Source organism: Ptiloglossa arizonensis, chromosome 3, assembly GCF_051014685.1.
Source record: "Ptiloglossa arizonensis isolate GNS036 chromosome 3, iyPtiAriz1_principal, whole genome shotgun sequence".
Taxonomy (NCBI): Eukaryota; Metazoa; Arthropoda; class Insecta; order Hymenoptera; family Colletidae; genus Ptiloglossa; species Ptiloglossa arizonensis.
Window position 1 is genome coordinate 25,827,754 of NC_135050.1, and position 27,204 is coordinate 25,854,957.

A 27,204-nucleotide genomic window follows, 5' to 3' on the forward strand; every position below is an offset into this window, starting at 1 on the left:
GTCGTTCAGTGACTGCACTTCGAATTAACGGAGTATAGTCGAGTTGAAAGAATGGATGAATCACGACCAAAGTGTCGTAAAAATTGTGATGTATTGAACGATATGAGAAGAAGAGTTTTCTTGATGCTTTGGTGATTCTGTCGTGACTGACGAGTCTCGTGTCTGTTTTATCAATGAAGGTTCGGTCGCGTCAGTGTTTGCCTGTGATTGGCTAAGTCGGTCGATGTTGGGGTGTCGAGGACGGATATTTGCAAAAGGGCTTGCCAATAAGAAAATTTGCGATCTTCTAGTGGTGGTGGAATGCAACATTTAAACCATTAAAAGATTAAATGAGACGCAGCGCAAGGATGTCGCGCGGATGGTCAATTTATGACCTGACCTGCCATAATCGGCAGGCAGCTGCTCGTCAGATTTTTCGAGACCAGGTTCTTCGTCTTTACGAGGGACAATGGAAATTTTTGGCCCTCGATATTTATGGCCCAACAGACATGAAATTGATTAATGATTAAATACAGTTATATAGAGATATAGACAATAAATGAAGCAATCTTAAAAGAATAAACAGGAGAAAACAAATACAAATTAAAATCAGTGAGTAATATTCCGAATATTAATGTTACGATTTGTACATTATAATCTAGCACACAATCTACGATAAAATAAGCCAGAAAAGTAAAAATATAAAAGGTTTAAGCTTCAATTTGCTGCTTGTCGCAATAGATTCCGAAAAGTATTAACAAAGTTATGGTCCTCTGAATTTTACCATGACGACAGTAATTTGAGAATTAATGGTAACCATTTGCGACACCAGTAGGAAAATGTACAAGTTTGTGGAAAAATAATTCCCATTTTCCCCATCGGATGGCGCCACTACTTTTTGTACATCGACAAAAATGATCATAATTCGCTTAAGGTTATAACTACTAAGACGAGTTGTGAAAAACTTGAACATATTCGTAGTTCTTTTTACTCTAATAAACAAGATCTTTCTTAAAAATTATAAATTAATAAATGTATTTTATAAATGTTTTGTTATTACATTATATAAAACAATCATTATATATAAACGCGATATAGTATTATACATTACAATATAGTAGGAATATGTGTAACACAGATTACAGTTATTTAAATTGATAAATATTTTAAATTTTTTTATAGATTTAATTAAAAATAGCGTTGTGAAAACAATACAATGTATGATAAAGTTTATAAAATGTTGCACTTGGTTGCTTTATTAATTTGTTTTTTCTTTCGAAAAAATACAAAGTAATTACATAATTATCCATGATAAACATTATAAGAAGGTGCAAGGGTTAAATTTATTCGTCAATTGGAAAAATTTAATAATACATATTAATTACCATTCGTGTAGAATTTAGGTAAAGCGACATCTATATTTTGTATTAATTCAGAATATTTCCACTTGGCGCTGTTTACAGGCTTGGCTGTGCTTGGCTTCTTTTCTGTCTAGGAATCGTCTCTGAACTCTTGATCGTGAATGAGCTACTGCCTTTTTTGAAGTGTCCCTCGCGTGGTTTACGTGTTACAAATACTGACTTAGTGATTATGGGTGGTGAAGAACGCCTTGGAGTGACTACTGGTCAGCCAAATCTTTATAAACAAGACCTTTCGAAGCTAGTAAGTAATATCCATACCGATGTGTTCTCATATTCTGACAAGCTTTCATCATGTTTCACATAACCTTAATTCTTACCGTTAGCATACTGAAATACTTTCTGTTTGCGTTACATTAAATTAAAATTTTCAAGTCATGTTAACGAAAGTACTGACGCCGTTGAAAGGTGTGCTCTGTTTGCAGAGTTTTTCTTATTATTCCTTTTTTTGTTTTATAAGAATTATTAATGACGCCTAGTCACAATTTAGCCACATTCCCCATATTTTATATATTTTTACTTATCATCAAATAATCTTCCAATATCCTATTAGTATTGGTAGTAGACACGATTTCCTAACATATACAGTGTTATTTTTCTTTTCTAAAAAGAATGGACATACATATGATAAATTAGTTTTTAGTTGGTACTATGTCCTTTTATGCAGAATTGATATTTGACATATTTATAACTTACTATAAACACATGTTTGACCTTTATTTTGGGTTGTAGTTCCACATAATTATTGTTACGAATAAATGGAAAATATAAAAATCTTAAAATTTTATTAATACTTTATCTATAATGTATGTTTTATCGTTATACATTATGCATGGGTAGCACATATGATTTTTGCCAATTGATTATAATATTCAGCATTCGACATAAATCAGACATGTTCATTATGATTGTTAAATAAAAATCTGTACTACTAATTAAAATAAGACAAATATATTTTATAATTATATTATTATATAAATTTTCTTTATTGAATTTCTTATAGATGGATTCTTGATATTAAGAATATTAGTATGATTACTCATGAAACAATAAATGTAAGAATTTTAAGAATTTAAATTCACAAAATTGTTTTATTATTCAGGATGTTAGTAAATTGACTGCATTATCACCCGAGGTTATCAGTAGACAAGCTACAATTAATATTGGTAATTATGATACATGTTATCTTAAAAATTATTTTATGAGCAATTTATTAAAACATAAAAAAAAGTACATACATTATAGAATATAATTAAATTTTTGTACAGGTACCATTGGCCATGTAGCACATGGAAAATCTACAATTGTGAAAGCTATATCAGGAGTACAGACTGTTCGGTTTAAAAATGAATTAGAAAGGAACATTACTATTAAACTTGGTAAGTAGTTTGAAATTTTTGTATCACCCAGAATCAACATGTTCTTCTGTCTAAGGTTTGCACATCTTTAACAAGATAAATTACCATAGAACACTTTTTATAAGTTTAACTTAGTTGGTTCCCATTTGTAGACAATACTAATATAACATTCCTAATTCAACATTTCTGCTCTTTCCTCTATACTTTATTTTGCATTAATTACAAAAAGTTTCTTAGAAAGAAGTATGCTTGACATAAATTGTTTAGAATACAAACAAAAACAACTTTTTACTAAAGGAAAACTTATATATATACACATATATACAGATAAGACAAAACATAATCTAATAAGATACAATATATATTTGCTTCAAATTCAAGCATAAACTTCATAAATTAAAGTTGATGCTCAACTAAATGGGCATAATTGATACTTATACTAAAAGGATTAACCAGATACGTAGGAATATAATAAAATGGTATACTTGAACTCATCTCATATTTCTTCTCATACTTAAAAAAAATACAGGATCTAGTAATATATATTTCAGTGATCTTGAAATTTCAAAATATTATTACCTTAAGAAAAAAGGTGATTTTTGTGATGATATTATTTGTTTCGTTAAATCAATTTTTTCTAATTTTGAGGATAGATAACTTAAATATTGTTATGCTTTTCTGGATTCTATTAAATATAATTAACTATATTTTGTGTATATTTGAATATTTTATTAATTAAATACAGTAAGACCCCCCAGATCCATGGTTGGCCATAGTTAAAAAAACATTATAAAAAATATATCTATCGAGCCATTGTTCGTTATCTTCGTTTGTTACCTAAAACTAATAATCCTTCTGCACATCTGTAAATATGTATATGAAATACAGTGTACCATATCCTGTGACATATCATTTTCATTATTACTACACATATATTGTTTTGTTGCATTATAAATTGTGTTTTACTTCATTATTAGTTATTCTTAATAATAAGTAATAGTAAATAATGAGTGTAATAATAAAATACATATATACAATATGGATAGAAAAAATAAATCGGGTTTCCTCTTAGCCACGTAGGTGGCGCTAGATGTGATAAACTTTCGCCATTTTGAAAAATAATCGTATTTCTGGATCGCGGGCATCAAAGATTGTTTTATAATTGACAAAGTATTTGACCACTTAAAAAGTCATGCTTCTTCATTAGTATATGTAGCCACGTTTTTATATCTACGTTTTTTTTTTCTTTAAGGTAATAGTAATGAAATGGTTCTATTATTTTCTTTTGAATAATTTCATTGTGTAATTCTATAGAAGTATAATGTTTAAAACGACTAAAGATATTTAAAATAAACTGTAATGTATAGCTTTCATAATCAATTTTTAACTGCATATTGATATGTGTTAATTAATGTGTATAGAAAATTGTTTCGTGAATGAAGTAGGGTTAGACTAAACCTAGAAGTAAAATTCCTGTGGTAATATCAAATAATTCTGAAACATGTGTATAATGACATTAATACCACATTTATTACTAAATAATAAGTTTATTTATCGCTTGATACTTTTCAATTATATGAAAATTTTCACTGATAATGAATTCCTTTAATAAATATATTTACATATGTTCCAAGTCAAGCAAAATTATTTCATGTCAAATTAAATAACTAAAATCTATTGATTAAAGCATACCTTAATAAGTTCTTTTGAAATTGCTAGAATTTTAAAAAAGACTAAAATGTGCTCTTTTAATAAAAAGTCATGAATGTAAGTATGTCTTTATATTATAAAATAAAATTAAAATCAAGGTAAGTATTGTTATATACATTAAAAATTTCTAAATTATGCAACATTATAATTTTTCCTGCATATATATTATATATTAAGAATTTGTTACTTTAATTCTTATGATAATGTAGCACTATTTAGTGTACTAAATATCAAAATTGTACATGTTTTAAAAATAATAAAGCATATAGTTCTTCTTTGTTGAAATTAATAAGAGTTTCATTTATTGAAATCCTGAAAATAATACTTTTTATCATACTTTGCTACCATGTGTCTTTATATATGACTTATTTTTTATAAAGGACACATTGTATAAGCCATAAGTCAATATAAATAAATGAAATGTAAAGTTTAAGCTAGTGTCACACCTGTACGACACATTTTTTTAAAATATACAATTGGTCTATTTAATACATTTTTAATTTTACATAGTTTAAGACATGGACTAAGTTAAATAAAATTACTATAAATATGTGATATGTAGCAAATGATTTTCCAAATGAATGGTAGTAAATATGCTAAAAAAATATGTATTGTGGGGTAGTTGGGGAATTAATGCACTATTTATGCAAAAACAGACATGTGTAAGGATGACATTTATTAAAAGCAGGATCTGAAATAGCAATAATACCAAAAACATTAAAAGAAGTTCAACCAAATTATAATTTCAAAGTTTCTATTTAAATGTATCGGTGTTTACTTTACTGTGTTTGAAATTTATTATACAATCAAGTTTGTATTATAATTGTAATGATAAAATTATTTTTAAGGTGTGCTTTAGTCAATTAGCTTATACGTATCTTTGAGGCTTTGAGTTGACTTTATTTTAAATAAGCTGAAAACAATTTTAACATATACTTAATAATTTCTAGTCAAATGTTTTAATAGAAATTTATAATTTCATAAGGAATTTTTTTTATATGGGGCACCTTTCTTTGCACAAAAGTTCTATGAATTGTATTGATTGTTTTATAATAATGTCATCTTGCTTATTAAATGAAAGAGAAGAATGAAGAGGATTTGAGAAATTTTCAGAGTACAAGGTGATATATTAATGCTAAAAAAAAGGAAGGCACAATAATACACGTTAAACGAAATTTGGAAAAATGTGATTGGAGAGAATGACATCCTTTAAATGTTTGACATTACAGACGTTCGTGCAGAGGAGGCTACCAAAGGGAAACGTGAAGACACTCTTGGCAACATGAGCAAAATGTCTTCTACACGTGAAAAAAGACCAGCTTCTCCAGGAAACATTCAGCCATCTGCCAAACAACCAAAACATGAACAGAAATTAATATTTTCTTCAGAAGATATTAATGACAATGGTACTTCAACAAAAAGTTTAGGTAGCAGCAATGTCCCTTTCAATCAAGAAGGCAAAGAAGAAATCACAAATAAGAGCAAAGATAGAAAAGACTTGCATCATTTTGAGAGTCAAGAAATTGATGTAGAAAATAGAAGACTGATTAAACTAAACAATAATGATAATGCTAGTGCCAATGACAAAAATGATAGTGATATTGAAAAATTGCGATTAAAGTACAATTTAGAAAATATTAAGTTAAAAGAATTAAGGATCATATTAAAGGATATGAAATACGATAGTGAAAATAGCAAAAATGCATTATCGTCAGAAAACAATTTATGGGAAGTAGAAAAGATTCTTGAAAAACGAGAAAAAAATGGCAAGTTAAATTATTTAATTAAGTGGAAGAATTGGGGCTCAGAGTATAATAGCTGGGAACCAGTGTCAAATTTAATAAATTGTACAGATATATTAGAAGAATTTGAGAGGGATAAGTTAAATTTGCTTGATTGTTCCATGAGAAAAGCAAATTTTTATCCAAATGATCAGGACATTGAAGATTTTTTGAAGAAACTTAAATATAAGGGGAAAATGGTGACGACCATTTCGGCTGAACAAAACACGTTATGCACTACTATGAAAAACTTTTTAAAAGAGAAATTCCATAAAGACAAAATGAAATTTATTAAAGATGGTATTCTTTGTATGTCAATATGTGATTTGAGGAGAAAACAATTGATTTCGTTAAATGCATGGGAAAACGAAATGAACAGTATTACTAAAGGTAAACCGTTAATATGTGTAGAGAATGTAGTAGACCTGGAAGAAGCACCTGAAGATTTTTATTACATAGATGAATATCTACCTGGGCCTGGGGTAATAATACCTGATGATCCACCTATTGGTTGTGAATGTACTACATGCAATTCTAAAACAAATTGTTGCTTTACTCAATATGCTCAATTCTGTCCCTATACTACGTCATGCAAAATAAAAGTTCCACCTGGTACACCGATTTACGAATGTAACCAACGATGTATGTGCGACATGAGTTGCGTGAATCGAGTGGTGCAACGAGGTACCGAAATGAAGCTTTGCATTTTTAGAACTACCAATGGAAGAGGTTGGGGTGTAAAAACTTTACAAGTGATTAGAAAGGGATCTTTTGTAACGCAATACGTCGGAGAAGTGATCACGAATGAAGAAGCCGAGAAACGTGGTAAAGAATACGATGCTGCCGGTAGAACCTACCTTTTTGATTTAGATTATAACGAGACTGAAGAACAATGTCCTTACACTGTCGATGCAGCCATGTATGGCAACGTTTCCCACTTCATTAACCATTCCTGTGACCCAAACTTAGCGGTTTACGCTGTTTGGATCAATTGTCTCGATCCTAATCTTCCCAAGCTCGCCTTATTCGCGACTAGAGATATAAAAAAAAATGAAGAAATTACTTTTGATTACATGTGTCAGTCTTCAAGGAATAGCGAAAATTCTATAAGACAAGATGTATCAATGAAAAAGGATCTAAATATAAACATTATTACCATGAAATCTCAAAAAAAGTTTAAAATACGACCAGACACAACTAAATCCAATTTATCGAATAATAAAACTTTATGCAAATGCGGTGCCCAGAGTTGTAGGCGATATTTGTTTTGAACCTGTTTTTTGCGAATTTATTGCATTATATTAGTATTAGATAAAGTTATACAAATACTGACTTTAATTTCAGTTGTTTTAATAATTCTGATGCGAATCATGTATTCAGGATTTAAGAACTTATAAGTTACTAGAATCAAAGTCGATAATTGTAATTTATTGTTTGCTCTATCATATCCTTTTCCTTTATATTATGTTTAAATATTGAATTATGTAATTACATCAGATAAGGGGATTACTTAAGAAATTTTGCAAATGAAGATGTTACATAAATTGTTGACAAACACATGTATTTGTTTAAGGCAATTATAAAAAAATTGTTAAGACTTCAATTAAGAGTGATGTACTTTATGTTAATGTTTGTCACAAACGAAATGCCACAATATGTTCATTCACCTCAATATAAGATGACTTGCTTATTATTGAATGCGCTTAACTTAAGTATAAACAATTACTGTGACTCTCTATACATTATAATAATGTTCAGATAAAGGAGATTGATTGTTCATATAGAAAAACAATTATGTAAGAATGATTTAAGAAGAGAATAATTATTTTTGTTAAAAGAATCAGATATTATCAATTTGAGTAACGTAACAACGAATACAGGTGCAGTTACAGTGACCCACATGGTTGATAATATTTTTTTTAATTTACACATTGTTATTGAAATAACAGAAGGAAAAATTAGAATAGAAACAAAATTCTATTTACAATACTGTATATTTTAGGCTTAAAATATTTTTCATATTTCCAATTGTATGATTACAAGCCATTAGAATTTCCATTGTTTCTTGAATTTGTTTTAACATTCTAATTATGGTATTTCTACAGTGCTTTCTTTCAATATTGTTTGAAGTCATTTTCTATTGATTCACAATTCAATGTTTCTTAAGACAAATCTTGTATGTGTTTCATAGAGCTTAGCACAGAGAATTATGCAAATAATTTAAGAATCTGAGTCAAGCTTTACTTGCTATTTGCTTCCTGATATTTTAAATCTTAACTTTCTCCAAACTTGAATGTCAAATAATAATTATAATTGTGCTTGAAATCATTTCTTGTCTGTTTTTCAAGTCCTTGACCCATTTGATGCATATCATAAAGCTTTCTAAAACTTACCAAATTTGATCAACTGTGAGTTACTGTATACTGTTACACTTGTTTTATACCATTTTTAAATGTAATAATAGGATTGTAAGTTGTAAATTTTTAAACCTCTCTTTTTTTATTATTCATGCGTTTTTTTTTTTTCCACTAGTATGTACTTACCTATTGAGAATCTGTTTTTCATATGTTTCATACAGACTTTATAAAAAAAATGTTATGAAATATATTCATTAAATTTGATGTATTCTATCTCCTTTGTACTAATGTTTCTGTGAAACCTAGGTATTATATCATTATATCAAAGTAGTATTTAATTTTTTAATTCTTTTAATTATGAAATGCATTATATTGATACTAGATGATAAATAAGTTTTGAATAAAATAAAAAAAAAATGGTACAATTTAGTTTGATATTGCAGGATGCTTCATGTGTTTTATTTAGAATTAAACAAAAGAATTGTGTAACTACAGCAATTTCGGTAAAACATTTTGAACTTACAATTTTTTGTACACATGTATATAGTCACCTAAACTTGATTTCACTATTTCCAACTTAAACGATATTAAAAATTAAGAACATTCAATAGTCGAGTGGTAGAAATATTGAAATTTTAGTTAAAATTCTTTAATGTTCTTTAAATTATAAAGAAATTAGAAGTTAAGGGAAGTTAATCTTAATGGTTTGTTACATTTCCGTAAATCAGTAACTTTACCGAAATTGGGGTTGAAAGATTGAAAATATATTAATTTATCTGTAACAGATTACAATTAGGTGATTTTTTTACTGTTACCATAAAATTGTAATAATGCATTTAATTGTTATTGATATTTCAAAATTGGGTTATATATTTAAAAAAAAACCTTAATTAAACATCTTTAAATTATTTAAAATTATATGTATAAGAACATTTGGTGTCCTTTTTATGTACATGTAATGCACAAACAAATAAATGTAAATTGTTACATCGATAGCTGATTGTCTTTTTAATGTTATAATAATGATTTTTTCCATACAAAGTCATTCTTCTATTGAAGATAAATACTGAAAATGAATATTTGAGACAATTTTTCGGAACGAAAGAATCTTCATCACTTTTTTGTGAATGTTATTTATGTTTGTTTAGTATGAGTGATCCGTTGACGCGTGCAGCTGATGGTTCCAAGTAAGAGCCATAAAATAAATTTACAAGAGATCTAATCTAATGCATTAATGAAAATTTTAATTTTTATACTTGTCAGTGTATTAGTGAAGAGATGAGGTTTCTCTGGTGGAAATGAATTCAAACACGTCCTTCGGACTATATTTCATATACGTTATTCAAATCACTTTTGAAAAGCTTCCAATTACGTATAATTCAAACCAGTCCAAACAGTCCACGTATAGATTCATTTTTGCCGGGAAAACTTAATCAATACACTGATAATACTTATGTGTGAATATAATAGAAAATATATAAATTTTGTGTATTCAATTTATTTTCCTTGTTGAACAATATATATGTTGCTTGGCCTCAGTCCGAAAAAGAAGAAAATTCGATCTTCCTCGGATAACTGAAATATCGAGAACCTTATTTTGTTTCAGTTATCTGATAATTACTGTAACCTCTAACAAACTTATTAAAATGAAATAATAAGAAAGATGTTCAATTGAAATATAACATCATAAATTTCTTTGAAATTGTTTGTTTCAGGATATGCAAATGCAAAAATTTATAAATGCAACAACGAAAAATGTCCAAGACCAGGATCTTACATATCTGGAGGATCAAGCAAAGATGATTCATTTCCTTGTTTGCGGCCAGTTTGCTCTGGACGGTTCGAACTTGTACGCCATGTATCCTTTGTTGATTGTCCAGGGCACGATATTCTTATGGCAACTATGTTGAACGGTGCTGCAGTTATGGATGCAGCTTTACTTTTAATTGGTACTTAGTTGGTATACCTAATAGTATATTTTTTACAACATCTCACTTTTTGTGACAATACACTTCAAACATTTAAATAATATTAGATAATAGAAAAATATTGTTTATATATAGCTGGCAATGAATCATGTCCTCAACCACAAACATCGGAACATTTGGCTGCTATTGAAATCATGAAATTAAAACATATTGTAATTCTGCAAAATAAGATAGATTTGGTGAAAGAAGCTCAAGCAAAGGAGCAATATGAACAGATCTTAAAGTTTGTGCAAGGTATTTTAGTCTCAATAATCAGTGAATCATTGTTACATTTTCTTGATTGTATACTAATAAATTATTCATCTAACTAGGCACAGTAGCCGAAGGAGCGCCTGTAATACCAATTTCAGCACAATTAAAATACAATATTGAAGTCTTGTGCGAATACATCACAAAAAAGATTCCAGTACCTTTAAGAGATTTTACTTCAGAACCAAGATTAATTGTAATTCGATCATTTGACGTAAATAAGCCTGGTTGTGAAGTAGATGATCTAAAAGGAGGTGTTGCTGGAGGAAGTATTTTAAGAGGAGTATTAAAAGTATGTAAAAAATATTTTTTTTTTTTATTCATCTTTGTATTACACATCTGTAACATAATGTATTTATTGTACATATGTTTCATAGGTGGGTATGGAAATTGAAGTTCGACCGGGATTAGTATCAAAAGACAGTGAGGGAAAATTGACCTGTAGACCTATATTTTCACGGATAGTATCATTATTTGCTGAACAAAATGAACTTCAGTTTGCTGTTCCAGGTGGTCTTATTGGTAAGTTATATACCGTTATGAGCATATAAAGGAAATACATCTGAGGAGAAAAAAAAATAAACTTAGTTTTTGTACAATAAATTTCAAGGTGTTGGAACGAAAATCGAACCAACATTGTGTCGAGCGGATCGTTTAGTTGGTCAAATTTTGGGAGCTGTTGGGGCCCTACCAAAAATATTTATTGAACTTGAAATATCATATTATCTCCTTAAGCGGTTGTTAGGAGTCAGAACAGAGGGTGACAAAAAAGGAGCAAGGGTAAGATTATCATATACAAGTATTGTATTGATGCATATTCTTTGATGTTAACAATTTAATAAGTACCTATTTGATAATAGGTGCCGAAATTATCAAGAAATGAGGTGCTCTTGGTAAATATTGGATCCTTAAGTACCGGAGGCCGTGTATTAGCTACTCGTGTCGATTTAGCTAAAATCAGCTTGACGAACCCTGTGTGTACAGAAATTGATGAGAAAATCGCGTTATCGCGTCGTGTCGAGAAACATTGGCGTCTCATTGGATGGGGCCAGATATGCGGAGGACAAACTATAGAACCAGTTGTAGATCGAAAATAGTTCTATAAATATTACGAAAGTCGATATAAGAAAAAAATTGAAAATAATTTCTACAACGTGAAATGTTGCTTGAAATGTTTATAATAAAGTATGAAATACACATTATTTGTGTAATTTAATGCATTATTCCTGAAATTCGTACCCTATAATAAGTAAATACCTTTTGCTTGGATTAACTTGTCCTTTTGTAATATTGTTTATTATATAATTTTATATTTGTTGTTTTTAATTCAATTTAAAATGTAAATAGGTATTTCATTAGTATTAATACAAAGTAAATAAACTGAAATTGGTTCTATTAAATTTGACAGAATTAAATAAATAAATTAAAAAAACTAATGATTATAATTAAATATTATATTTTATTTTAGTTACGTTAAATTAGGTATAAATACAAATCCCGGTTGAATGTATGAAATTGACATTGAAACACACGCCAATACTATAGGCGAATTGTTTGCATCTTGTAACAAACGGTGCAATTCAATTGGCTGCAAAAATGGGTCATCTTGCCTAAAGTAAAAATAAAAAATTGTTGATGTTCGTGCAACACAGAGATAATACTTTTAACGAAAGTTACCCACCTTATTATAACGACTCGGTAAAGTGGAGAACCAGGATTTGCTTTTCTATAAGTTTGTGTATTAGAATAAACATTGTACGATATCTTGAATTTACTTTTCTTCCTCCTTACAGTTTTCTCGGGCGCGGATTTAATTATTTTAAGTTTACTAAAAATTTCCTCCAAATGACTTGCATTCTTTGGTCCAATAAGTGGACTCCGTAATTGACCAACCACTTGAACTTCATCGCAATCTTCAATTTCATCATTTTGTATATCTTCATCGTCAATGGTGATCGTTTTTTCTTCACGCCATTTAGTTTTTAATTGTGACCACGAAGATACTCCCGGTAGAATTTTAAATGATGACTGATAAACTTCATCATTAGAATGCAATAACGTGTTTGAATTTCTACCATGGTTTCGTGGATAACACCTTTGACGAGGTTCTAAGAGTGATATATTTCTAGCTACACTGCAATGAATTGACGTATTTTCTACAATTCTCTGGTGATAAAATTTTCGTGGTGGTAAAGAATTCTGATGAAAATTGTGATACGACTGGTTTTGACTAAAGAAGCTTCTTATCGTGTTATTGCTAACATTTGGTACTGAAAAATTGTTCATTTGTACTGATAAAAATCTATTTTGATGAATAGCTGCCCTATAATTTTCAAGAGCAACAAATACATTTTGAAACATAGTATTCCTATGATGCCAGTATGAATTTTGACTGTATGCAAATCGCATTCTATTATTGTAGTACATTAAATGAGTGTTCAAATTTGTGTACTGCCCACGGTCCATAGAAAAGTAGTCTTGCGTAAAAACATTATGTATATTTGTTGCTAAATTTTGATTGTATGTAGCGACATGTGTATTTCTTCTGGTAGTATTATTTATAGATGTACTATTGCACTGAAGTGTATTCTGTTTTACATTATTGTTTGAATTTTCTAAATTTTTATCAGGTCGTGATCTTCTATCTCTTTGCTGTAAATTTCTTAATTGTGCATTCTCATAATGATAAACGGTTTTATGGGGTTTTATACTGGGTGGGATGTAACCTCGTGAAATGTTCACTGTAATTGTGGATTGAGATGCAATATTTGGAATTAAATTTAACATATCCATTCTTGTCATAGGCTGTGGTACTTCTTGAATCTCATCATCAGAAAGTTCTATGACCTAATTAAAAAAATAATAATGTATAGTATTTTATTTTGACACCAACTTTATAAATGTTACAATTACAAATATTGTTATATGTCTTACCTCATGTTTTGATTTTTTGCTTTGCGATTCATCTCTAGATGGTGAAGATGGTTTATGTTTATTTAAGCTGTGTTCTGCACTTTTAATATTAGAATCAGGTATAGCAATATCAGTAGATAATGGTACTTTGTCACTTCTTTTTGGTAATAATTTGACATTTCGTTGTATGCGCGATGATCGCCAATCTGTCATTGAATTATTTCTCTTGATACAATTATTCATAGGTTCTGTGACAATTTTAATATTACCTAATAAGGTTTCTTCAGATATAATTTCCACCTTAGATTTTCCTTTTCTTTTACCTTGATTAACTTTTTCTGTCTGTAAATTGTTATCCACTTTCATACAATTCTCTGCATCATCTTTACATTCAACATTTACATGTTGAATTTCCATATCTTCTATTATACAAAGTAGATCATCTACAATTTTATATACATCTTTTGATATATCACCATCATTTGCTACACCTTGACAAATTTCTACATGAGCATCATTACTGTCCAAATGAATATTTTCTTGACCATCACTATGTTTCCCATTATGTGTATCTGTACAACTTTTAGTTTGTTGTTGAATATCAGTCATCCAGAGTCCTTTTTCGGGTTCTACAATGACTTTACGTTTTATATTCACACTTTCATCATTTTTTATGTTTTTTTCTGAATCATAAACAAAACGCTGTATACGATAGCCGTAACGTACTAATTGGCTATAAACTCTGTATTCCTCTAATGAACACTCAACGTTATCAATTAAAAGTTCATAAGCTTGTTGAATGGACAATGGTACATCATTCCATGTAAGTTCCAAACAGTTCTAAAACAAAATAGTGTCTTACTTTTTCTCTGCCATGTTAGACAACAATCCAATTCTTGTTATAAATAATATATTTAACCCTTTGCACTCGAGGCCTTTTTCGCTTGCACAAACTTGCATTCTTGCAAAACTCGATTTTGGCCAAATTAGGCAAACATTTTACAGATACTTTAAAAACATTTATAAACAAACAAGCGTATACAAATAATAAAATTTCAGCAGCGCTGAAATGTGACACTTCAAATTGGTCAGGCGCTGTATCAGTGCCGCTCGAGTTCACACTTCAAATCGGCTGGGCGCCTTATTGGCACCGCTTGAGTGCAAAGGGTTAAACCGTATGATAACATACAGCTTCTAAAAGAAATAATGCTTCTTCTGGCATCAAATAGAAGGCACCACTTTTTTCCAGACCAAAATTACTCCAATCTTGACCAGAGTACTTTTTCACTCTAGCCTTTTTCTCCAATGGCAACCATTCGGCACTGGCTAATTGAGAAATACGGTCTACTCTTTCTACAGCTATTAAATTTTTTCGAGCCTTGATACCCTTTTCAATCTGCATATTTTGTAACCAAGAATCATCTGGTTCAAATTGTTTCCTTCCAGTTTTTGGAAGAGTTTTAACTGACCTTTCATATTCATCCCAAGCATTATATTTAATACCTTTATGCTGTAGTAGTTCTTCTGCCCTGTGAAACAACAATTCTTAAAGTATTTAAAAATTATGACACTGCTATAAAATACTGAAATATTTATGTTCACAACAAAACTTACGTTAATACATTGGTGAGTAACTTTTTCTTTTCCTCCGTCATTTTTTGCTGTTGTTTTTGCACAATTTTAAACAATCTTTTGGTTCATCCACCTACTTTGCGAATAAAACGTATCATAGTCTTATTACCTATATTGTTAAAAAGATATTAAACTCTTTGTGGAAATTTGTAAATTTACGTAAGTAATTTCTACCTTTAACAAATATTTTTCAATAATAAAACTTGCGAATAGTACAAATATTGCTGTCCAATGGCGATTGTTACTATTAATTGCATCTGTATTTTTCACTTAAACTGCAAGAAGCGTAACACAGAACTCGAAGTATGCCGGTAAGAAATAATGAATAAAAGTTCGTAAAAAGACAACGTATTTAAGTTTGTATGCTTGTTATGTGTCAATAAGAACAATCATATATATATGTATATACACATATGTATACATTTTTAGAATAATTTTGACATACATACATACAAATGCCTGAATGGTGCTTCATCTTGTTCTATTATAGGGAATTTGTGCAAGGTTAAAATACATACAACACGTGTATATACAGAGTGTTTCATATAAAGTGTTAAAAACTGTTTACTCAGATAATAATTTTTTTCATATTTTGAGCTTTGTTAGGGTCTTTGATGTAGCACATGTGGTATATAACGTTTTCGGGACATCCCTAGAGAAAGGAAATGCAACGAAATGTTAATTTACTTATTTTTACTTTGTTTAATTTGAAACGGTATAAAAATTTTTGCATATTTTAAAATTATGCTGCTTCAGTACTTTGGCACCACAATAGACAATCCCAATCCCAATCCCGTTTTCTTAAAAAAAAGAATTTTGTCGTTATACTTAATAATTTTAGAGAAAATAATTCCTAACACTTTTTGTAACATCCTTATATACACACATATATATTGTATATATATATATATATATATATATATATATATATATACAAAGTAATAGAAAAATAGTCTTATGTTGTAAAAAAAATACATCTTTATAATGAAATTGGTCACATTGTTCAGAAAAAATATTGATTTAAATTTTATTTTTTTTATATCCACTAATTATGGTTTTTACTTTTTTTTGAACAAGTTAAAATTGAATTGAATTATAATTACAGTAAATAGTTACGTTTATTATACCATTTAAAGCATAATTATCTTATCTATAACACTCTTTTCCTATTGGATAATCGTAAATAACTGAACGAAACCGTCCAATTAACAATAGAGTATCAGAGAACTATGTTTGGAAATAAAAAAAACTCCGCTATATGCTGTAACGTAGTAATCAATTTTAACTGATATAAGAAGTGTAGTTGCCTATGACAGAAATAAAATATTATGGTTTCTGGCGATGTACATACTTCCTTAAATAATATATTTCTTAAATAATACTTTTGTGCATCATCGATGGTAGGTGTAGTCGATTCTCATGGGGCGCCCACTCGTTGTTAATGTGATAATGTGAAAGTAAATAATTGTACGAATATATATACGGTTCTGAGTTTATGTTAGTTATCAAGCTGAAATGAGCTTTATTCCTTGACACGTACAAATGATTGTTATTCGTTACACGAACTTTTTGGGCGTTATAAAACGGTGCTTTATCACACAATGTATGAAACATTGATATCTTGAACTATGATTGTGCTATTTTCCGGATTACATTGGCAACTAACTGTCAACTGTCAATTGCAAAGCGCGTAGAGATACTCTCTCATTCGTTATGTTTTAAAGTTGTAAGTGATAAAAACTGCGATTGTTAAATGTGCTGATCAATGTTCGTTTTATATGTAGAATTGTTAATATTATTGAAACGAACATTAAACATTTGTTCTATGAAGTTTGTTATTATATGACAGAAGATTTTACATGTATATATCTTTCAAATTTCGAAACCATTGTTTTTAATATAGTACCAACATTCTTTTATGTGTGATGTTTCTATACTCACATGGCATGAAAATAATATTGTATTAATATTATAATACTACGGTTGACTTTCTTATTGCGCAAATTGAAAAATATTAAGTGATTTCAATTATCTTATTCAATGGATCAATTTTTTTTAAGTGTACCAAAGAGAAATATTTTTTGTTTTTTATAAAAATTATTTTCTTTGCAAACTATAAAAATCAATTTTATGCTTTTTTTAGACGATTAGAAAAATGCTATGGCGTCCTCAGGATCGCATAATGGCGATACAGAGGCTGAGAGTGATAAGTTCGAGGGATCAAAAATTGATAGACATGGTTTCCTTCAAGACTCCAATTGTAGTACAGATAGGTAATATTATAAAAAGTAATCGATGTTACTAAAATATGTGTAAATTTATGTATACGTATTTAACATTTATATGAAATATTAGTCTTGGAAAACAAGGAATACCACCCGAGGTAATGTTACGAAGAGAACGAAAATGGATACAGATGTTAAACAATTGGAGTTATTTCATGAACACAAATTATCGCAAAGTCCGGGAAAGATGTCGAAAGGGTATACCACCTTCTGTTAGACTTCGTGCATGGTTAAATCTCTGTGGTGGTCAACTGTTAATGGATACAAATCCAAATTTATTCGAAGAGTTGGTAGAACGATCTGGTGATCCAAAGTATATAGATGATATTAAAAAGGATCTTCATCGACAATTTCCACATCATGTGATGTTTATCGGAGAAGCTCCTGGACAGGAAGAATTATTTAAAGTATTGAAGGCATATTCTATTTTGAATAGCAAAGTTGGTTATTGTCAAGCTCAAGCACCTATTGCTGCATTTTTGCTAATGCATATGCCAGCAGTGCAAGCGTTTTGGTGCCTTGTTGCAATATGTGACAAATATCTGATCGGGTATTATAGTCAGGGGATGGAAACACTACTGCGCGACGGAGATATTTTATTTGCTCTTCTCAAAAGAGTATCTCCTGTTGCTTACAAACATCTGGTTAGCCTAAATTAATTTTTGCATGTACAACCGCAAATTAGAAAATTTGTTTCATTTTCATACATTTTTTCTTAGAAAAAACAAAAAATGGAACCAATTTTGTACATGACCGAGTGGTTCTTATGTGTTTATACACGAACACTGCCATGGGAGAGTATTCTAAGAGTGTGGGATATGTTTCTTTGCGAAGGAGTTAAAGTTATTTTCAAAGTTGGACTAGTATTGTTAAAAGGCAGCTTAGGTCGTACATCTCTCGTTAAGCATTACCCAACAGTTTACGAAACGCTTCAAACTTTAAAAAATCTTCCTCAGCATATTATGGAAGAAGAAGCTTTGGTTTATCAGGTAGGATATCACACTTTTATATGTTTTTTTTTACGAATGTTTTATTAATAAATAGGTGTAATGTTACAGATTCGGAAATTAAATCTAACCGAAGAAGATTTTGAATACGAGCATCAACGTCAAGTATTAAAACGGAAAGCAGCGGAACAAGCACCTCCTTCTACTGCCAATTGGACAGACTGATTAAAAGAGAAAGTAGCGTGTAATATGAGTACCGAGCTTACAGGTATTACTCCAAAGTGTGCCTTCCTTTATATTCTTCGTATTGTACAGATTATAAAATTGATATAGTTATACTTTTACAAAGCATAGAAGTACATGCAGCAAAGTACAAGAAGTATCTAACTTCTTTGTTACAAATTTAGATAATTCTTAAATATGTCATACACGCGTACACATTCCCCAAATAGATAAAATAGATAACTTATCCCTATTTTCTCTACAATAACAGAGTCATAGAGATGCACAATACTTGTAGATGTTTATAGTATGGTTTAATCTTGTATTATTTTGAGCGTATCTCTAGTTATTAACTTCGTACAATTTTGATATTTATGTACAAAACATTGTAATACATTACATTTTTTAAGAATAAAGTTTAGTATATAAAATGTTATCTAATAAAAATTGTTTTGTTTAGCTCAATGTTGTTTTTGTTAAAATTTAAATAAATAAAGACAAATTATGTAATTAAATACATGTTATAAATACATTCTGATAGACTATGCCTTTTCATTTCAACCTTATAAATTTTAACCTAAGTATTATAATTATAAGTAAATTAACCGATATATATTAACAATCTTATCTCTTCTTATACTATTACAAAAAATTATCGTGATGTATTATCTAAGAATTTATCTAAATACATACATTGTAAGTTATCTGACGGAATTTATATGGTGTTCTTTAAATTTCTCTAAAAGATTATTACGATCAATAGCGTTTATGACGACGTTCGATAAGTGAAAAAAGTCGTCTTGAATTTCTCGCGAATGCAGTATATCGAATTGAGCCAGTTTCGGTAAGAACAGAACGCTTATCATGAATACAATCGCCATGGTAATGAAACTACTTATGGCTACAAAGAGAGGATTTGATAACTGCGTTTGGGTAGTTTGTGCAGCTTCCGTATTGTCAAATGCAGGGGCAGGCTATAAAGAATCACAGGAACGTGACATTGAGAAAATTAGAATAACAGTTAGTAACATGTTTTGTTAAATAACGTGAAGTTTTCTTTAATTTTTAGTATAAATTGGAACACAACGTTTCAATGATTGTATAGTCATATTTTGCAAACAGATACTAATTAAGATTTATATTGTGTTCATTTACTTACAATTGTTTTATAACCGTGATCTTTTTTAAATTCTGACATGAATGTTTTTAATGGGAAAAAGTAATATTGATAGAGAGGCTGCTTGATCGGAAATTCCACGTGGGTCTCGGTAACTTGAGGCATCTCGCCGGTAGATAATGCATTGGTTAAGGAAGACAAACTGATCGTCGATCCTTTTTCCAATGCATTCTTATACATCGTCGCGAGTTCTGCCCGCGTAAATCCGAGCGCTTCCGGTGCTTGCATTTTAGTAATGCTGGGAATGTAAGACTGAAAAGTTAATTGAAAACTTTTAAATCCTACAATGTATCACAATAATGGAAATTTTCTATTTAAAATACGAATCGATATCTTAATTGTCTCCGTCGTAAATATCACGATTAGTGTTAAAAACAACAATTATTTTCTCACTATTATACAGGACGATCTAGCAGAAACAGTATACATAACAATCTCTGCAATATATACGCGTTCGGTTGTATTTATCGATAACATCGCGATTTAAAATTCTGTGTAAAAAAAAGATCGTCTCGAAGAATAAAATAACATTTAGAAAAAAATTTTTTCCCGTTTTTCGTACAAAATCGTTAAAACTCTTTTCGGATATTTTCTTGCACGTTTTACGGGTACGAAAATAGTGAAATGTTTCGTTCATTATAAAACGTTCGTATAAAATAACTCAAGACCTCGATCGAATTTTTCCGAATTAAAAGTACGTAATAATAATTTTCATTCACCTGATAATATTGGGGAACGCTCTCCGAACCAGCATGATTTAAATCGATTTTATCACTGGGTAAAATGTTGTAATACGGGAAACTCTGATTCCGATATTTTTCAATATTTTGCCGCGTGTTCATGTTAATCCTTTGGAGCGCGTAACTCGGCTTACTCGTATCTTTGTAAGCCGTATTGCCGTAACCGTTGTTCAACGGCTCTCTGTCGTAAATATTAAAAGTGGGAGGGACGTTGAAATCTTGAAGCTCGATCATCACTTTTTGGAGATACTCTCCGCTCGTTTGCGTTCTCGCGTCTACCGGATTCAACAATACCAAAGCGACACAGATCAGCTTCATTCTTCGCGTTGCGTTCATCTTGTGTCTAACAGCGTATCCCATCAATTTGCATCTTAAGTACACCGAACGATCGTTTGAACGCGTCACCGAAAATCAAACGATTGAAATTACAATTTTACCGAACGTTGTATCGACGATACGAAAAAATACACAACAAAGAATACAATATACGTTTTCTCGCATAAGAGAGTTCTTTCTCGTAAAGATTTTCCCATAGTTTCCTTATGTCCCGTACCGTGAATCGAAAAATGGAATCTCGTCAAATCGAACTAACGAAACTGGTTCACTGTTATCACATCGAGTAACGACGATCGACGATCTACGCGACATTTATTTCACTAGCGATCGGTCAACTTCTTTTTCTTTCTCCTTTTTCTTTCTCGCTGTTAAAAATTGTTTAATTCTCTTCACCTCTCGAATTTTTCCTTTCCTTACGCAGGATTGTTCGGTACGGCACGCGTGGTACGTGTAACGCTCGGATCAGACCATATTCGCAATTGTACTAGCAGGGATGAACTGCACGAGCATCCGCGGCCAAGTTTATTCCCCACCAAGTCTTCGAGAAATTCTCCTGCTCGTACGGGTAAGAACATCCATTAAGAAATCCGCAAACTTGCCATATGTTCGACGTACACGCGACATTAATACTTTTTCGTTGGGTTTCCGGTCTTGGCGCGTAGGAATTTTGAACGAGCCGCGATCGCGATTAAGTAACAATTATCGTGTTCGAGTCCAATCGATACGAAGCGAATAAAAATATTCCCTATTCGAATCGAAACGAATAGAATCATCTGGGATACGAAGATATCCCTAATTTCTTCCCTTTGATAAATCTAATTAAATACAATACATTTTCCGCTCCAATCGTTTAATTATCACGGTCGTTGGATCATATAAAATACTTGATTATTGAATTAATTTTGACCATATTAAAATGTTTGATTCATTAATACGATTTTTACCGAAAAGAAATCTCTCGATTCGTTTCTTGACATTTATTCGAACGAAAATTCTGTTTTAGTATAATTCTCATTTTATGTAATTTGATCACCGTGTGCGAACTATCTTTCAAAATTGATTTCCGCAGATCGAATCGGGCAAAAACGTTAGTCACGGAAATATCGTGTGTTCGACACAAAGTTCTTACCGCTCGTGCAATTTATACGTGTATGGAAATTTTCGCCCGTGTTAAATAAATCATCTTCCAATTACGTCGGTCGTCGCGTTAAAAGCTTACTTCGCTTAATCTTCGCGCTCAAATTTCGTTCAACATCCTTAAGAAATTTTCTCCTGTCCCGTTGTTGTTTGCTTATGGCACGAATATACGTGTAACAACACTCGTGCAATTATTTCAAGGTGCACGTACTCCTACGAGGATAACGGAGAATTCGAAGCCCACTACGCGTTGTTCCGTTACGGATCGGTTTATTTTACCGGGGTTGGTAATATGCTGGACTCGTAATTGAAAAAATATAACGGACGTTACCGAAACCGAGACCAAGGTCCCACGTTCCACCGGACGATCGAGTTTTCGAATACGTAACACATCGGAGACACCGATGCCAGGTCGAGAAGGAAGCTACTTGGTCCCTGTTCCGTATTCTTCACGGTTTGTTCCGGTTTTACGCGTAGCATGGGCGACGCGAAACGAAATTTGTTACGCGATTCGCGGACGATACGGTATATAGTGTACCTATGCAATGGAAAATCGTATTTCGAAGAGAAATTTACGATTATTGAAGAGTATTCGAAAATAGAAATTTTCTATTTATTTTTTTTATATTTTTTCTATTATTTTTTTGGGTTGTTCGGAAAGTCGTTTCTTTTTCCAAAATGGAGAATGTATAATTTAGTAAAATGTTTGTACGCTCTAAGAAAATCGTGTTTCGTTTTCACAAAAAAAAAAAAACGAAATAACTTTCCAAACAACCCGATAAAATACGAATTGTTTGGAAAATTGTGTTTTGAATAGAAATTTACGATTATTGAAGAGTATTCGAAAATAGAAATTTTCTATTTATTGGGTTGTTCGGAAAGTCGTTTTCTTTTTCCAAAATTGAGAATGTATAATTTAATAGAATGTTTGTATGCTCTAAGAAAATCATGTTTCATTTTCACCAAACAAAAAACCAGATAACTTTCCGAACAACTCGATAAAATACGAATTGTTTGGAAAATTGTGTTTTGAATAGAAATTTACGATTATTGAAAATATTCGAAAATAAAAATTTTCTATTTTTCCAAAATGGAGAATATATAGTTTAATAAAATGTTTGTACGCTCTAAGAAAATCGTGTTTCATTTTCACTAAGAAAAAAAAGGAATTGCCTTTACGAACAACGCAATACGAATTGATTTCTTAATATCGTCTCGGTCGTAGATAACAGAATCAGTGTCAAAAGATAACAATTATTTTCTTACTATTATACAAGGAGAATTATACAAGGTGAACGGGACCGACGAGTGTCGACATTTTGAATACTGTTGCTTCTCGATGGACGTAGTCGTTCACACCGAGGATCGATAACCAGGGAAGTATCTGAAACTCGTTAACTTCGTTCAAGATCAAAATGTGTGCCAGAAACCTGATTTTCTTTCGTTCTAACAGGCACATCGGATTGTTTCGTTCCGTTGCTTCGTCATTAAAAGGAAACTTGCACCGCGAAAACGGACATAGCCACACAACGTTACGTTGGCCACTGTGTGGTTTCAGGTGTATTCAAAATAATTGAGTGCAACGCTCCGACTAATTAAGGGGGATACAAATTACCTTGTGTACGATAAAAATCCAACGATGTTGCGTATAAAATATTCCTTTCGTTCTTAATATTTAATTCATTTCCCGCGCGCGAGATTCCCCCGATCGTTATCTCCGCGTAAAAGGCAATTTCCGGAAAATTATTCAACAGTTTTCTTCTTCTAAGGCACGCGCATCGTAATATGATAATTCCACGCCGAAGAGGCACGATTGTTAACAACCTGTTACGCGAATGCTTGTTTCGACACTGTTATCAATATCGATGCAAGTATTTGTCAAATGTTTTTTTTTTTTTTTTCATAAATTACCATCCATTTTATTATTAGGTTGTTCATAGTCCTATTTACGTAACTGTGAAATATCTTCTAATAAAAATTTATATTAGGTTGTTCGGAAAGTCGTTTCGTTTTTTTTTATTTTTGGTAGAAACGAAACACGATTTTTAAGAGTGTACAAATATTTTACTAAATTGTATATTCTCCATTTTGGAAAACGAAATGACTTTCCGGGCAACCCAATAGTATACGCGTTCGTGATACCGACCACGTTTTAAAATTGTTGCTGGAAGTTGATGAAAAACATTTTTTTACGATCATCGCCGATAAACGTCTTTTAAGTTCACGGTGAAAGATGTGCACAACAACGAGGAATTGCGGTTCGCTGAATGGATCCCCGAGGAGCCGTTAGATGACAACCTGCGATTTTCTTTAATTATGTTCGTCCACTGTGATTACCCTACCATTATTAACCGCCCGAATAATATTGTATTTTTCGAGCGAACCGAGAACCGTATCTACGCGAAATATTCTTTTCGATAATGTTCGACAGTTGATTGACACTTTACAGTGAACACTTACGGTTCGAAAATTGACAATTTCAGCACCTGTGGACTCGAGAAAAAAATTGAGAGTTATTGGAACAACTTCGAATAAAAATTTTTTTACATGTACGTACCAATGATTATTATACACACACACACATACACGCTGCAAACACACCATGTATACTACACTAGCTGAATTACCCGTATCTCGTACAGGATAATAATTTGTGACCAGTTGCAGAAGAATCTCGCTGACCAGAAATGTCTCCTCTGGAAGAGAACTTTTCTCGGTTGGTTTATTTATTTCTCGAGATACGACGAGTGATTGGATAATTATGTAGCGTCAAATTTTGCATCTCTTTATTTTCTTTCAAGTTTCTTTTGGTGGATAACTGTAAAAAGTATAATTTACGTCGTGCCGTTTTCAAATGCCGTTACAAACAACCCACATTCAGTTTCACCATCATTATAGATACCTATGTGCCATCACAAATGCTACGTATATACCATACACGTAAACACCATAAATACCACATATAAACATCATAAGTACCACATATATGCCATATATATATACATATATATAAACACCACAAATACCGCATGTATACCGTACGCGTACGTACCACACCCAGCCACGCGCACGTAGTACAGTAATGTTCGCTTAAATTTCAGTTAAACGGGGGTTGGTGTAGAAATGATCGCGAAGCAGGTGGCGATTTCATTGTAAGGAATTCTTTCGAGGCCCCCGATCAGGACAGAGAATAAACGTAACGAAAGTAAGCAAAAAAAAAAATAATGGTCTGTCTCGAGCGAGTTTTAAAGGAACGCGTCCACTGCAATTAGGAAAATGAACATTTTTCATTTTTTTCACTTTATAACGATACAGCTGAATCGGGGAGATTCTCCCGATTAAAACGAGCCCAAACACGACGTAAATCGGACGAACTTTATTCGTAACAATAAACGCCCCGGATAGTGAAAAATAATAAAACGGTGATAAAATTTCTCCGATTTATGGCGTGTTTGGACTCATTTTGATCGTGAGAACCTCACCGATCCGTTGATACCATAATTGCAAAGATTGAGTGGAAAATGTAGAATTTTTCTAACCTCTCGCTGTATCTATATTTGTTTATTGGATCGGATTACGTTCAGCCCGAGACACCGAGTGGGGGAACAGGTCGTTGAAATTTAGGCGAGACGACTTTACCGAGATTTAAGCGAGCATTGCTGAACATACAAGACATCGTTTTATATTTATTTTACGATAATGTATATCGTTCATGGAATGAAAGTTTACTCATCGCTCATGAATGAAACGTTGTTCGTTATCTACATAAAATTGTGCCCAACACCGATTGCGACCAATCGTTTGCGCACGAGTGTTTGATACTCGATCGGACGGTATTCCACGAAAAGCGTGTTATTTCACGGTCTACCAATGAATCAACGTTAAGTGTAAATTTTACGAGCAGGTGAATAACTCGTGAAAATTTTGTTTAAATGTTCAAACGCCGGTCAGACGAACACGCGGTGTACCGTAAACTCTCGTGTCGAGGTACGATGCGAGGACGCGGAGTGGGGAGGTGGAGGGGAGGAGGGAGGGAACTTAAATTGCGTGTATGGCTCATTATTGTGTCGTGTATTTCCTTTCACATCGAGTGCACCGTTATCGATATCGCTTTACAATTTTTTGTTTGTTTTCATACAAAAATGATAATTCGATGATCAACGCGGCTACATATTCCGTAACGTTCGTTAATCGCGCTCGTGAGATCGATGGAACGATCATTGTCGTTACACGTATTTCATAGATACAATATATATATATATATATACATACATATATATATATATTTTTTCTTTATCTTTAGTATAACCTTCAAAGTGAATATCATACAAAATCTAAGGCTACACGAAATTAATCTTAATTCCACCGTTATGTATATATATATAATGTATATTATATATATATATATATATATGTACGAAATTAATATATGGTATACTTTAAAGTAATGTACAAAAATCTAGCTTATCGTGGATCATCGAGTGATTCTTGGGAGACGGCGGTGGTAGGCCCTGGTTTTTAGAACGTTCACGTTTTTATTGTTCCGTTTCTTCGAAAGATACAAAGCTTGGAAACTGTCTCGGTTCCGCACGGAATGCCGATTGCCGCTGAATCGATTTGAACTTTGTCGCGCATTGTGTTTCCGGGTATGCGCGCGCAGGTTACAGTTTACTACGCCTACCGTTTCCGGTTGTCTCCGCACCGTTCGATATTGGACGCGAGATTTGAAGTGTTTCGAACGGTTTCGAGTGCGATCAACGTTACAACGATTCATTAAAAGATAGATTTCCACAGCATACTTCCGGTTCCGGAGTGAACGAACTGCCAGTATACCCGGGAACACCGAAAATACGGGGAATAGGTTCACGTGCACACGGTTTCGTAATCGTCCGGCTTGCGAGATAAAGTGATATTAAGTTACACGCGCAGATCGTTGTTTCGTACGCCCACCATTGTCTGCTTTTCGTATTCTCGT

General features: G+C 31.6%; 4 protein-coding genes across 10 annotated transcripts; 2 read left to right on the top strand and 2 right to left on the bottom strand.

Moving 5' to 3' along the window:
- Positions 1-67: 67 nt before the first annotated feature.
- On the top strand, positions 68-12,042 carry Su(var)3-9 (suppressor of variegation 3-9). Of its 3 annotated transcripts, XM_076306988.1 has the most exons (9): positions 1,465-1,641; positions 2,500-2,563; positions 2,666-2,776; positions 10,319-10,552; positions 10,667-10,825; positions 10,903-11,132; positions 11,218-11,362; positions 11,451-11,620; positions 11,701-12,042. In XM_076306988.1, the coding sequence occupies exons 1-9, from the start codon at positions 1,570-1,572 to the stop codon at positions 11,935-11,937; spliced, it is 1,422 nt and encodes a 473-aa protein (XP_076163103.1). In that variant the 5' UTR covers positions 1,465-1,569; the 3' UTR covers positions 11,938-12,042. The 3 variants fall into 3 exon arrangements, with proteins under 3 accessions (XP_076163101.1, XP_076163103.1, XP_076163102.1); XM_076306986.1 differs by lacking the exons at positions 10,319-10,552; positions 10,667-10,825; positions 10,903-11,132; ... (1 more) ...; positions 11,451-11,620; positions 11,701-12,042 and adding exons at positions 68-591; positions 5,695-8,305 and having other exon boundaries at positions 1,443-1,641; XM_076306987.1 differs by lacking the exons at positions 1,465-1,641; positions 2,500-2,563; positions 2,666-2,776; ... (4 more) ...; positions 11,451-11,620; positions 11,701-12,042 and adding exons at positions 3,369-4,007; positions 5,695-8,308.
- A 205-nt stretch (positions 12,043-12,247) lies between these two features.
- On the bottom strand, positions 12,248-15,759 carry Tsen54 (tRNA splicing endonuclease subunit 54). 3 transcript variants are annotated; one of them, XM_076306983.1, is made up of 6 exons: positions 15,560-15,759; positions 15,368-15,458; positions 14,943-15,282; positions 13,775-14,593; positions 12,522-13,687; positions 12,248-12,450 (listed from the first exon to the last, which is right to left on the bottom strand). In XM_076306983.1, exons 2-6 carry the CDS (start codon positions 15,406-15,408, stop codon positions 12,309-12,311), a joined length of 2,508 nt encoding a protein of 835 aa, XP_076163098.1. In that variant the 5' UTR covers positions 15,409-15,458; positions 15,560-15,759; the 3' UTR covers positions 12,248-12,308. The 3 variants fall into 3 exon arrangements, with proteins under 3 accessions (XP_076163098.1, XP_076163097.1, XP_076163096.1); XM_076306982.1 differs by having other exon boundaries at positions 15,368-15,461; XM_076306981.1 differs by having other exon boundaries at positions 15,368-15,494.
- Positions 15,760-16,633: 874 nt separating this feature from the next.
- Positions 16,634-19,330, top strand: Wkd (TBC1 domain family member whacked). Of its 3 annotated transcripts, none has more exons than XM_076307009.1 (5): positions 16,634-16,785; positions 17,529-17,658; positions 17,741-18,314; positions 18,390-18,659; positions 18,729-19,329. In XM_076307009.1, the coding sequence occupies exons 2-5, from the start codon at positions 17,546-17,548 to the stop codon at positions 18,840-18,842; spliced, it is 1,071 nt and encodes a 356-aa protein (XP_076163124.1). In that variant the 5' UTR covers positions 16,634-16,785; positions 17,529-17,545; the 3' UTR covers positions 18,843-19,329. The 3 variants fall into 3 exon arrangements, with proteins under 3 accessions (XP_076163124.1, XP_076163125.1, XP_076163122.1); XM_076307010.1 differs by lacking the exon at positions 16,634-16,785 and adding an exon at positions 16,801-16,988 and having other exon boundaries at positions 18,729-19,330; XM_076307007.1 differs by lacking the exon at positions 16,634-16,785 and adding an exon at positions 16,801-17,111.
- Positions 19,331-19,540: 210 nt separating this feature from the next.
- On the bottom strand, positions 19,541-24,911 carry LOC143144518 (uncharacterized). Its single transcript, XM_076307019.1, has 5 exons — positions 24,870-24,911; positions 24,690-24,715; positions 20,736-21,126; positions 19,999-20,268; positions 19,541-19,813 (listed from the first exon to the last, which is right to left on the bottom strand). Exons 3-5 carry the CDS (start codon positions 21,114-21,116, stop codon positions 19,541-19,543), a joined length of 924 nt encoding a protein of 307 aa, XP_076163134.1. The 5' UTR covers positions 21,117-21,126; positions 24,690-24,715; positions 24,870-24,911.
- Positions 24,912-27,204: the final 2,293 nt, after the last annotated feature.